This window comes from Anolis carolinensis, chromosome 4, assembly GCF_035594765.1.
Source record: "Anolis carolinensis isolate JA03-04 chromosome 4, rAnoCar3.1.pri, whole genome shotgun sequence".
In the NCBI taxonomy this organism is placed as follows: domain Eukaryota; kingdom Metazoa; phylum Chordata; class Lepidosauria; order Squamata; family Dactyloidae; genus Anolis; species Anolis carolinensis.
This window is the reverse complement of record NC_085844.1, coordinates 115,564,471-115,578,106: the sequence shown is the minus strand read 5'-3', so window position 1 is coordinate 115,578,106 and position 13,636 is coordinate 115,564,471. Positions and strand designations below refer to the sequence as shown.

Genomic DNA, 13,636 nt, shown 5'->3' with positions numbered 1-13,636 from the left:
CAGATAAGCCCAAAACTCATATTGGTAGATATATTCCCTTCAAACATAATTTCCAATGTATTAAGGTTTTTGGTTCTTCCCTGCAGTAGAAGATGTCTGGACTGTAGTCAAAGGCATGCTTATTGAAAAGCAAGTACAGGTAAAATCATTGAGACTTGCTTTCCTCAGTGTATTGAATATTGAAGGGGCCAAAGAAGATTTTTTCTGTCCTGGGTTGACATGTGTCCTGTGTCTCTCTTGATTGACCAAAGTGCTGCTTTCTTGAATGTTCTTATTACTTTTGGTTTCTGGGAAGGGTTCATGAAAACTACCATGGGCTATGCTCTGATCAATAAGCTGCTTAAAAACGGTGTGTACTAAATCTAACTTCCATTACATAAATACTACTTTTCCATTAATCTTGCTTTGAGGTATTTTTTTGACATAACACATGTTTCTTCTTTTGAGGGAGGGTGTCTTATGACAAACACATCTTATTCTTGACAGGGAAAGATAATCTCTGTTTAATTTGTACTTATACCCAAATTAGAAATGATAGTGATGGGGAAGGAGAATCAGATGATCCTGAGAAAAAGAAGCTGCAGAATCAACTACAAGGTAATGTAATGTCATGATAGCTACCGTGTTTCCCCGAAAATAAGACAGTGTCTTATATTAATTTTTGCTCCCAAAGACACGCTAGGCCTTATTTTCAGGGGATGTCTTATTTTGCTCCCTCCTCCGCCGAAGAAGGCAAAGGAGGAGGGAGCCGCCACTGTCAAGGAAGGCAAAGGAGGAGGAGGGAAAGGCGCACGCCTTTTTCTCCTTCGCACCTTTTTCTCCTTCCTCGGCGGTGGCTCCCTCCTCCTAGGTCTTACTTTCGGGGGGTGTCTTATATTTGGCAATCTACCAAAACCTCTACTAGGTCTTATTTTCAGGAGATGTCTTTTTTTAGGGAAACACAATATGTTTTAGTAGCCTGATAATGGAGCTGCCATTAACATCAATTTTGAAAGACACACTCTAATATGCCTTCATTTATTATTGATTCATTTATTTCTTTTTGCATTTTCTCATGACTGTTTGCTGTCTTTTCTTTCCCCACTCTAGTGGTTTTCTCTTATGGCTTAATTGCAACTTTGGGATAACAGTGTGCCAAATGACATTATGCTATTCAAATTTGGCTATTTAATATTCCCATTGTGGTCTGATGAAACAAAACAAATGATTTCATAGAGGAAAATGCACCTCTGCTTTGTTGAAATAATCAACTATTACCTCCTCTCTCTTGTAATGTGAGAAATCTAGATGTATTTTTCTAGGGGTATGATGCCCTAGATGATGCAGTTTTCATAGCCAATGCCTGTTAAGATATAAACACTACTGTATGTACTCATTTATAAATCAACTTTATTTATAATTTGAGGGCCAAAATTATGGATCTTCATATAACCTGTAGATAGTCATTCTGCAGAGAGGGAAAAGTATCCTAGCCACCCCTGGCCCCTGCCGTTTCCCCAATCATTCAAAAAGGCCAGAAGGAGCACTAAATTTATTTACTTTAGGAGAAGAGTGGGGAAGTGCTTCTTTCAGGTTTTCTTAGGATGGACTGCACACTCATTTTCACCACTTTACTCAAAAAGGGAGGGGTCATCTTTCTTTGATAGCTTAAAGGGCAGTATTCACATTGACCTGTGGATATGTTGATCCAGTGTTTTGAGTTGCTTTTTATTAATTTTTCCAGATTTATATAGAGTATATTCACCACAAAGAACACTCAAAATTATGCTCAAGTTTATTTATAACCAGTGTTAGCAAGAAGAATATTTGTGTACCTTGACACATTGTGGCCCAGTAAATAAAATATTCTGGCAGCAATATGTGCTTGGTTCTCATTACAATATTTGCCAATAAGACAAACATAATTAGTATAACTAAGAATTGGTGTATAAAATCTGACAAGTTTTAATGACAAATTTTAAATGTACTATAATTGTATTCTGTGATTACCCACTGAAGCGGTAGTCTTTTGATTAATAAGACTAAACTGGTTGATAGTGTAAAAAAATAATAGGATGCTAATTTGTATTTTCTATAGTTTGTGATGATATTTCAATTTTTCTTTAAAACTGTAGAAAGAAATGGGTTGTTTAAGACAATGCTATTTTCTTTAATAGGTGCCATTGTTATGGAGCGGCCAAATGTTAAGTGGAATGATGTCGCTGGCCTAGAAGGAGCAAAAGAGGCACTTAAAGAAGCAGTAATATTGCCTATTAAATTTCCTCATCTTTTCACAGGTAAAACAAATGTAAATTGCTTGGCAAGAGTGACCGGTTTGATTTTTTTTTTTTTAGCATCCAGAACATTGACATCTTTCAAGAAGCCTATCCCTTTGCTTTCCATGTTATTTTTGCCTTTGGTATCAAAATTATTGTTCAATAAGTAATGCCTAACATCTGCTTTGTTAGCTGAAGTATACCTGTACATATTTCAGTGTCCAAAGTCCCACAGTCTATAGATTGCCCCATTGGGCAAATGAAGGAAAGAGAGGGAGAGGGAGTCTCTTTGGGATACATTTCTTGAATAAAACAATACTTGCTTTCCCTGTACCTTGCCTCCCCATACTTTAAACTATTCTGGAACTTGCACTTCTATTTTAAGGGAGGAAATCAGATGTGTGGTCCATAGAGTGGTTTTTGGGAAATAGAGTGGAAAAAAGGGACCCTCCAGAAGTCTGGTACTGCCTGTCTAACACACTGAACAAACGTTTGCTTTGACGGGAACGAAGAGAGCATTGCAGCCAGCAAAGCAAATTGTAGCATTAAAACTGTAGGAGGTGCTTCTCAAAGCCTGAGTAGTGAAAAAAATTGCTGATTGTAGTTGTGTAAATACAAAATTGTAAATATCAAATAGCTGTCTATGTTTGGGCCAACACAGATGAGCATCATACAAACAAGGAACCACCACAAATGGTCACCTCATTCAAAAACTGCCTGACATCAGAGACAGAGAGTGAACATGAAGGAAAATCTTAATATTCAAGCAGATTCTTAAGACAGTATGCAGTTTGTTTAGATATTTACACTGAAATGTTATTATTGGGCTCTAGTAGAGATGACTCTTTATCAGTGGGAATTTAGAAAGTGAGCAGCTACCATATTTAGGTTTCAATGAGTCAATTTGAGTTGTATTCAAGCCATAGGATCTATCTGTATAAATCTGTAAAGGTTCACACAGCATTTGGCTTATGTCAGAAAGCCAAAGACAGTCAGTGAAGTTTAAGAATATAACCAAATAGCTATGTTTCAGAACTACTGAAGTTTTTAAGGCACCTTCTACATTGCCATATCCAGATTATCTGCTTTGAACTGGATTGTTTGGCAATATAGACTCATAATCCAGATCAAACCAGATCATGTGGATTATCTGATTTGATAATCTGGGTTATATGGCAGTGTAGAGGGGGCCTTAGTTGTCTTTAGTGTGAGCTCTGCATGCAATGCATGGTAGCAATCTCTCTAGAAGTTATCAAAACATAGCACTACTTACAGTGTCTATTGTCACATTCAACAGATAGATGGCACTGTATGCCATAGATGTTGCTTGAGCATTCAGTGCCAAAGCTACAGTACATCTGGATGGGGATCTGGTATTTTGTAGATCGCCGTGGGTCATATACTGTAGGAGCATATGTTTTCCAGCATGCATGCATGCACATATATATATATAGTTTATCAGATATAGGTCAGTTTTTGCAGTACTGCAAATGGGCAAAATTCACAGTGTTTGATAATATCTGCTGGAAGGAATCTAGTATTGTATTGAGAGGATACAGTATGTTCCTCTGCCTTCTTGGTCATCGATGGAAGTTCATCTGTTTTTAAATGGGGCCTAACTGTTTAAATGTGTCACAAGTGATCGTTACCTGCAGATTTTGTTTTTTTTTTTAATTTCACATTCAGCATGAAACTGGATCAGCAATTCCCTGAATAGTACCTTTTGCATTTTTTCCTACTCTTTTCATTAGGTAAAAGAACACCCTGGAGAGGGATTCTTCTGTTTGGACCCCCAGGGACAGGGAAATCCTACTTAGCAAAAGCTGTTGCAACAGAAGCTAACAATTCTACATTTTTCTCCGTATCTTCTTCTGACCTTGTCTCAAAATGGTTGGGGGAAAGTGAGAAGTAAGTGGTACAGAAAGCTTCAGATCTCAGTGTATTGGGGATGTGAGTGTGAATTTTTAAAATCTTGAATCACATAATCCTTGGAGAACTACATGATGTAAAAAGCCCAGAAGTATTCCAGTGACCCGTTTTATCTTGTGAATTTTACTGATACTTACTTTTTCTTTAGCCTTTATGCTTAACTACAAAAGCTCCTAAAATTTGTCAGCCTTTAAGACTTTTGTTTTGACACAGCAAGCTAGCAACCATCTACCCTTTGGGGAATTCTGTATTTTAAAACCCAAAATTAAAAATCACACAAATTTATCACATCCTGTTTGGAAAACTACTTGTTCTCTATCAAGTAGGAGGCTGAAGGAAGATGGACAAGATTGGGGAAGTATGTAAATTAAAGCCTTTGAAAAGAGATTTATCTGAGGAGTTGTAATTCTGTAGGAAGTTTCACCGCAGCTTTTAAAGTGCTAACTAGAAGTCTTTTTTACAGTTGTTTTTCAGGATGACAGTGTCAGGTTGTTTCCTGGTAAAAACAATTGCAATTCTTGCCCCATGTATGTCTGGTCTGTTTAAGAAACATAGGACTAAATTCTGTATTAGGAAATACATCAATTGAAATAATTTGCCTTTTAATTGTGACTGAGCCTTCTCTAGTAGAGGTGTGCATTTTTCTCGTTAGTCCTTGTAAATTGTATCAGATTTGTTGGATTCGTACTTACGAGGTGATATCCGACACATAGGCATGGCCTGTGCCAAAAACTTAAGAATCAAAACTTACCCAGTACCTTTTCGTTTGCATTTTGTAAATCTTGGAAGCCTCCCAAATTTTTATTTTCAGTGCAAGTAAGTAAAGCAAAGCCAAAAAGGCTGCCTTTCATCTTTAAATTAACGGCCTCTCGCCATTAGGAGAGGAAAAGCAGGGAGAAAATAGAGTTTTCTGGAAAAGAAAGCACAGAACTCTGAGAAATGTAGTTTGGGAAGGCAAGGAGCCCTATGGCAGAGAATGCAAAAGGCCCTGCACTAAACTACATTTCCCAGAATTCTGCTCACATCAGAAAGCCCCAATCAGGAGAGGGGAGAGATTTGTCCCTCCATAGCAGCAGCCAGCTAAAGTTCCAATGAATGGTTGAATCTGCAAAGAGGAGGACTGACTGAAACTTCCAGTAAATAACAATAATAATAGTAATTTTTATTATTATTATTATTTTATTTAAATCAGTGCTGGGCTAGGAAGTAATCCCTAAATGGATGGCCCTTGGGGGTCCCTTGCAGCTCAACAGGAAAGCATATTAATTTAGAGGCTGAATGACTATCTGTCAGGAGAGTTTTGATGGTGCCATTCTGCCATGAGGAAGGGAGTTGGACTAGATGGCCCTCCAACTCTAGGATTCTATGAAAATGTAGAATTGGTTAAAATTGGTTTCTGTTGGTTAATATATGAGAGACATTCAATGAGATAGGTGTTGTCAAAACCTTTTTTTTAAATTCCATAAAATCAGTAGAAAGTTAGAGGGAATGATCCCCTGCTATCTTGTGTCATTGTACAGAAAATTCAAGGAGATAGCTTTTGAAAATTCCCCAAAAATCCATAGATAAGTGAAACATTCTGAAACTTGATGGGCTAACAGTGGTAAATGTGTTCTACCATTGTAGCAAGTTTCAACCCAAAATAAGGGAGAAAGGAGCCCTTGAAGTTTCCCCAATTATAGTAATTATGCACAATTACTATAACGAAAGTAATGAAATTTTCACTAACTATACTTTAGAAACAAAACACCAGCATCCCCTAACTTTGTAATGACTATTGAAACATTTTTTTAAAATCAATCGCATATGTCTATGCTCTAGGTAGATTCCATTTGGTGTTTAGCCCCAGGAGTGGGAATAATAATAAGGTCTTGTATTAATGTGGTGTTAAGAAGGAAAATAAGCATAAGTAGGCTGTCGTGGGGAAAATAAGCAACATCACCAGCCAAACCTACTAGAAGTCCTGATTAACTCCTAGTTATCTTGAAAACATAGCAACAAAGTAAGACCAAAACAATTCATGTTGTTGTGAAATGTAAGTTAGGAATCTGTTTTGCAAAGATTTATTAATTGAGTGGTATGTGGATAAGTTCTGATTAATGCATTTATGCCTAAGAACCTGTAAGGAATTGTCTAAATTATTATGAAGCCAAGGACATTTATGCAGTATCATTCTAGAAAGAAAATCAAAACTGATTTAGGCAAACAGGTATCTAATCACAGATGGAAAATTAGTCAAATTCATTAATAACACTGAATTTGGGAGAAGCAGTGCAATGCCATATTGCTGTATAGTGTTTTCTTCTAAAATGCAACATTTTCCCCTTACAGGTTAGTGAAGAATCTCTTCCAGCTCGCCAGAGAAAACAAGCCGTCAATTATCTTTATTGATGAAATAGATTCTCTTTGTGGGTCCAGAAGTGAAAATGAAAGTGAGGCAGCTAGGCGCATTAAAACAGAGTTTCTGGTCCAGATGCAAGGTAAAATCATTGGTTTTCTGGCCTAGTTAGTTTAAACAATTCATATTTTGGCTTACATAATGTTAAATAATACTCACATAATATTGTGGTCCGTAACCTGCCACAGTAATCTGGAGAAATTTTAATAGGGCTGTGTAAGTATAATAACTGATTGGATTTACTTGTTCTTATTAGGAGTTGGAACAGATAATGAAGGGATTTTGGTTTTGGGAGCTACAAACATACCTTGGGTTCTCGACTCTGCCATCAGAAGAAGGTAATGTATAATGTAACTATTTCAGTGTGCTCCTGTGGCTTTATCCCAAATACTAGTTTTCTGCTTTTCTGCAGCCATCAAATCCTTTTATCAACCTTTGATAAGTCAAACTGTTGCTGCAGCTACACAGCTCCATAGGATTAACTTTATTTATTTTGTGTCAAAAGCATTGCATAATAAATAAGTTCAAAAGTGATGAAATAAAGGAATCACAAGCAGCTAAATAGTTTTAGATCAAAAGCAGGCAACAGCGACCTGTATTGTCCATAGCTTTAAACAACTCTTCCTCTATACATGAGACAGGACATTGTGGGCAAGCATACATATGCGGAGTTGTTTGTTCTGCTCCACAGTCACACAAGGTGGAGGATTCCTCCAGGTAATGCCATCTTTCCAAGTTGTCTTTTGATCTGCCCACTCTGCTTCCAAGTTGCCCATTCTTGGTTTGTCCCTGGAGGCAGACCCTCATGGGGACCATCCAGTTGGAATTGCCTGGTTTAGCTGCCCAGAGGGATAATCTTGCTGTTGCTGGAGGAACATTAAGAGGAGTGGTGGTTCTCATGAAGCTTTTCCTTGATTTGAGTCTAGTGGGAGGAGGCTGATAGTCATGCAGTGGATGGCTTTCGCAATGTTCGACCTTATTTCTCTCACAGTTAGTAGCAACTTCATGTCGCACATCGGGGGGGGGGGGGCAATGCCAGCTAACTTGTAGAGTTTGTCAACAGGTGTAGGTTTAAGGCATCCTCTGATTATTCTGCATGTTTTGTTCAGTGCTATGTCCACCTGCTTCGCATGGGCAGACTTGTGCCAGACAGGACAGGTACACTCAGCAGTTGAGGAAGACAAGGCTAGGGCTGATGTTCTTATTAATTGTGGATCTGCACCCCGTGCACTGCCAGTCAGTTTCCGCAGGATGTTGTTGCATGCAGCTACTTTGTGCTTGGTTTTCATGCAGTGTTTCCTATATGTTAGTGTTCGATCTAAGGTGACTCCAAGATATTTAGGATGGAAACAGTGTTCGAGCTCTTGGCCTTCCCAAGTAACTTTCAGTTTCCTGTTGGCTTCACGGTTACGTAGGTGGAAAGCACACACTTGTGTTTTGGCAGGGTTAGGTTTCAGGTGGCTATCTTTGTAGTAGCTGGAGAGATCTTTCAAAGCATTAGTGAGTTGGTTTTCAGGATTTAGCTGTCATTTGCTATCCATTTTAATGAGATGTTTGACTTCTCCTGATCCTAGAAATAATAATAAGAGCTTAAATTAAATAATTGCAGGATCTGTGAGCAATATGTTATAAAAATGCTTTGTAGGCTACACCTGTTGGGCAAGTTAATCTGTAACATTCCTGGCTTGATAAACAATGGTTTATGAAGCTGGGAACAAGCAATGAATACACACACTCCTCCCTTTTTGATAATCCTGGTTAGTAAACAGACAGTAAAACACAGTTTTCTCTTTGATATATAAGAGCAGTAGTCTGTTGTTCCAGAATTTGTAATCATTTATGTTTAAATATCTAAGTGCTTTAATTGACTTTAATCATTTTTAAAGTGTTATTTACTTCTTTTGTTTTGTGCATTCACATATTGGTCTCATATTTTTTAAGTTGCTGTAAGCCTCCTTGACTCTCATCTTAGGAAAAAGTTAAATGTTAAATAAATAAGTAAACAAAGGAGAACTCTGTTCTATAGAAAGCAGAATCAAAGCACCAAAACCAGCATATAAGGAAATGATGTGTATAGGCCCAGTACTCCTTCCCAGCCTGTGCATTATCAGGCCAGGAACATTCCATTCCAATTAGCCACTACTTTTTCTTGATTGGAAATTTATTTTATTACTCTTTTTCTGTATCTGTTTGATACAGCAAAACAGTGATTACATTATATTGATGGAACAGTGTATGACACAAAACAATAGATGCTGTTGGAGGTCTTGAAGCTTTCATTTACAGGCAAGATTTAACATTTCCAGAAATGTTGAAATCATAAGAAAGAATGTGTCTTCCAGTTTCATGGGGAAGAAAATAAATTATTTTGTCTCTTTTAAATGAGGTTCGAGAAGCGTATTTACATTCCCTTACCTGAAGATCATGCAAGAGCTGCAATGTTTAAACTTCATCTGGGGACCACTAAGAACACGTTGACTGAATCAGATTATCGGGAACTTGGAAAGCGAACTGATGGCTACTCGGGTGCTGATATCAGTGTAATAGTACGCGATGCTCTAATGCAGCCAGTTAGGAAAGTTCAATCAGCCACACACTTTAAAAAAGTGAGTACTACTTGGATCCTCTCTCCCTCCCTCTTTCCCCCTCTTTTTCTTTTGTAGGTACACTAAAGAGGAGTCAACTAAACATGGGCCAGCCCAAAGTATTTTTAACAAGATGTTAGTATTGCGAGTCGACAGGGGTTTCTCTTCACCCAAGTAGGCTGCACCAATGTCTTTTCACCTCAAAATCTTGATCAGCACTGTTCTAGAACAAGTGGGAAAAGTGAAGTTTGTGTGTTATCGAAAACTGGTCAAAGTGGAGTTTGTGTTCTCCAGGATGACTTTATGGAGTATTATCAAAAAGGGAAATTACTTTTGTCCAAATATTCTCTAGGGATCATAGGGGTGACTGCTCCCTTCTCCAGACCATTTTATTTATTTATTTATTTATTTATTTCTTATTTCCAATATTTATATCCCGCCTTTCTCACCCGAAGGGACTCAGGGCGGCTTACAACACTGCCACAATTAGGTGCAAATACAAAATCAATCAACAATACATAAAATCAGTTAAAATTATTAAATAGTATAAAATTACAGTATATAAATTTTAAAAATACGTATGCTCAGGTCCGTTCGTCCGATAACCTCGTGCTTTATCCATAAGTCAGTCCGTATCATCTTTATCGTTTATTCGTTAAAAGCCTGGGCACATAGCCATGTTTTTAGGGCTCTTCTAAAGCCCAAAAGAGTTGGAACTTGTCTAATATCTCTGAGGGAGGGTGTTCCACAGCCGGGGAGCCACCACTGAGAAGGAGACTCAGGAGACCTTTTTTAAAAAAAACTGGAAGTGATTTGCTGTTTATTTATTTTTAAAAGGCTATTCTGCACCAAGAATTATGCATGGAGTCCAAAAACATGGCAAAAATACTCTCCACGCTCTCTTGAAGTTGTTTGGAAGTGGGGCGGGGGAGAAATATGGTAGGGGGCGATGCCACCTGGGTTTCATGGTGAACGAATGCAGCTCCCAAACCTCTGACAGTTCGTCATACCTCTTCTAGAAGATTTTAAACTTTTTTAAATAGTAAATAATTCCCTATACATGTGGGACTGACCGCCTCAGTATCATCTACTCTAATCCTATAAAATTTGTCCTCTTTATGAATTTTCCTCCAGGTTGTTATATAATATGCTTCTACCGGAGGTTACGATGGAGTCCTCTGGAGAGCCTAGATACCTCTCTAGAAATTTTCTAGGTCCTCTAAGGTGACTTTGTGGTAGCTTCTAGTGATAGTCATTAATTTCAGTAGGATTTGTTGTTTTCCACAGTTTCCTGTTTTCATATTAAGTTAAGGAATGTATTCCCTGTGGATACAGGGGTTGTAAAATACATTTCAGAAAACAGCACCGCAAAAATCTATTTGCTAACATTTGGTGTGTTTGAAAGCTCTTACAATTATACAAATGCTGACCAAACATTATTATATTGTCTGTTCACACATAATTCTTATTCATGGCACATTATTGGCATGTAGATAGGTTTGTCTTTGTTAATTGCTCTCACTAAGAAGAATGAATTATTTTTTCACATACAGTGCAGTTTTCAAAGACATTGTCACATTTTAGGACTTGTCTGGAAGAGAGCATGACAATTTTAAACATGGGAATGGGTAACAAAGGAGGGCAAGGGACTTAAAGGCATTGCTATTGCATATTATTGACAAATTTGTTAATAATTAATTCTCACAAGTTATATGAAAAGTAAATGATGTGGGCTTGGCTGTGGCTGAAGATGGAACAAATGCCAGAGTCATTACATTAAAAATGCACATCTGTTGTCCTGTTAATCACACACAGAGAAGTATGTCTTTTGGTTGTAATTGTGGGGGGAATAGTTCAGTATCTCTCCTGAGAAATTAAACTGCCTGGAGACACACTGCTTCTCTGTCTGTCTGTTCCCCTTGTGTTTGAGGATTTTCTGGCTACATTGTGATAGTCAGATGTACAACAATGCAAAGATGATACTTTCGCTGTGTGTCCACCTATTAAGATAAATACCATCTGGAGTAAAATTGTCTTCATCTTGGCTGCTTTCTCTTAATCACTGCATGGCCGTGTCTCGAGGGGAGCAGGAAGACTGTGAATCTCTGTGGGTAGATGTACAGTTGAGGATCTCATCCACATAGATATATTTTTAAAAAAATAATCCCTACTTATTGATAGAGAGGTGAGAACTGCAGCTTCTTGTCAGGGGCTATTGCCACCATTCTCTTCTTTGTAGTTTCCTGCTATTATCAGAAACCCACCTTGTTGTTGTTTTGTCTCCCCTCTTTTTCATTCTTTTCAACCCTGATGGCATGAACTGAGGTGTTTGAATTGTTTGGGCAAAAACTATGTTTTTGTGTTGTCGAAGGCTTTCATGGCTGGGATCACAGGGTTGTTGTATGTCTTTCGGGCTGTGTGGCCATGTTCCAGAAGTATTCTCTCCTGACATTTCGCCCACATCTATGGCAGGCATCCTCAGAGGTTGTGAGGTATGGAACCTCTGAGGATGCCTGCCATAGATTTGGGCGAAACATCAGGAGAGAATACTTCTAGAACATGGCCACACAGCCCGAAAGACATACAACAACACTATGTTTTTGTTTTTTTTAAAAAATCCCTGACTGTCGAGTTAATGCTTGCTCATCACAGGCTGAGAGTCAAGTTTGTTTACTAGTAAAATGATGCAGTATCCTGTTATAATTGTTTTATGTGTCAATCCTTGCTGCAAATATATAATTTAATGTAATTGTAGTTTGTTTCCCATTTCCTCTCACTTGAGACACATGTATAATGTTTTCACTCCCTTTGATGTTTTGTCATTTTAACTCAGATTTTTTTTTCTTTTAAAGGTTCAAGGACCATCACTGGCTGATCCAAATGTTTTAGGAGAGCTCTTTACTCCATGCTCTCCAGGAGAACCCAATGCCATTGAAATGACATGGATGGATGTACCAGGAGATAAACTACTGGAACCTGTTGTCTGCATGGTTAGTTTTTGTTTTCCAATGAATGTTTTCACCTCAGACTGATGTGTCAGTACCAGGATAAAGGTCATGTATTCATAATTAAATAAGTGCCCTAATTTACAGAAGATTATGCACCCGATAAATCTGGGTGGATTATAGCAGTGCCATACTGCATTGCAAAGTGCACTCGCTCAAGAAAGGTCTATTTAACTGTGCCACTTCTTCCCACTCGGTCTGTGCTCCTCCCTACTGTGTTTTGCTACCGTAGAAGATTTGTCCTGATATATCTTATCCTTATACACAAGTCAAGAATTGCTTGTTTGTCCTTGCATTCAAATCTTCCTCAAAAATTGAAGATTTTGTGTCAACAAAAATGTTTTGTATGAATGCTAAAAGCTGCAACACTAGTCACAATTTGGGACATAACGATATAGAAATCTTCCTTCTACAAAATCAGGCATCTAGCTTAGGATTGCCTTCTGTGACTGGAGTTGATTGCCAGAACCTTGGGCTACACAAAGTGGTGGTCCACAAATTGATGTTAGTCCAGAGCTTTCCAAACTGTGTGTCAGCTGTAGTGCATAGGTGTGCCATGCAAACAAAATAAGAAACCTCTGAGTTTTATGTGAAATAAACAATACCAACTAGCATGTATTTTTATGCAGTGAAGGTGCCAATTAGTGTTAGTAATATTATTAATATTAGTTTAGTAACATATTGTTAATCATATAAATGATAAAAATCTTGGAAATGTATATTACTTTACAAACAATATATTTTTAAAAATATAAATGAAAGGTTTTCATGATATGTCCCCATACATTTTGTTATTTCAATTTATATATGTGTTTGTGTCTGTCATAAGAAGTTAGTTTAACCTCCAGTTTGCTAGTAAAACTGAATTACTATGTCACAAAATGATGGATGTCTAAAAAGCGAGTCACCAACATGAAATGTTTGGAAAGCTCTGTGCTAGTCCATGTGCCATTCAACTACGGGCAGAAACATGATTTCAGTGCCTAGCACATTAGGGGGAAATGCCAATCCTCCACAGCAGGTAGCCTGAGAAGCGCTCCTGTAGATGTATTTGCCCCATCCTTGTCTTGAACTGCAGTGTTTACAATAGTTAAGAGTGTGTCTGAATACAGCAACACATACAACCCAACCATGTTATATTCCTCTCTACCATTTAACATGACATCACAACTCATGACATCACAAAGTTTAAATTTAAATTATTCTGCTAAAGGGTCATGTTATCCCTTGTTAAGTTAGAGAAGGAGGATACAGATGTGCCTTTATTATAACTCTACAGCAAAGTTTAGATCTAAGTTATTCTGCCAAAGAATAACTTAGTTGTCCCTTGTTAAGTTAATCGTAATGAAACTGAGGTATGTGTTCATCAATGCATAAATAAATTTGTGATCAGTTACCATATTTTCAGTTTCTATATAGAAATGGTGGGAAGAGTATTTAGATTAGATTTAATAGCTTAAGATT

General features: G+C 37.7%; 2 protein-coding genes across 2 annotated transcripts in view; one reads left to right on the top strand and one right to left on the bottom strand.

Moving 5' to 3' along the window:
- LOC100559144 (serpin B12) overlaps nt 1-13,636 on the bottom strand; it is a 502,967-nt gene that overhangs the window by 75,408 nt on the left and 413,923 nt on the right. The window lies entirely within an intron of this gene.
- Nucleotides 1-13,636, top strand: part of vps4b (vacuolar protein sorting 4 homolog B) — a 32,260-nt gene that overhangs the window by 8,695 nt on the left and 9,929 nt on the right. The window contains exons 4-10 of the mRNA XM_003224403.4: nt 530-597; nt 2,157-2,276; nt 4,007-4,163; nt 6,516-6,664; nt 6,839-6,920; nt 8,969-9,188; nt 12,020-12,157. Coding sequence (XP_003224451.1) covers nt 530-597; nt 2,157-2,276; nt 4,007-4,163; nt 6,516-6,664; nt 6,839-6,920; nt 8,969-9,188; nt 12,020-12,157 — 934 coding nt within the window. The remainder of the gene's footprint in view (nt 1-529; nt 598-2,156; nt 2,277-4,006; nt 4,164-6,515; nt 6,665-6,838; nt 6,921-8,968; nt 9,189-12,019; nt 12,158-13,636) is intronic.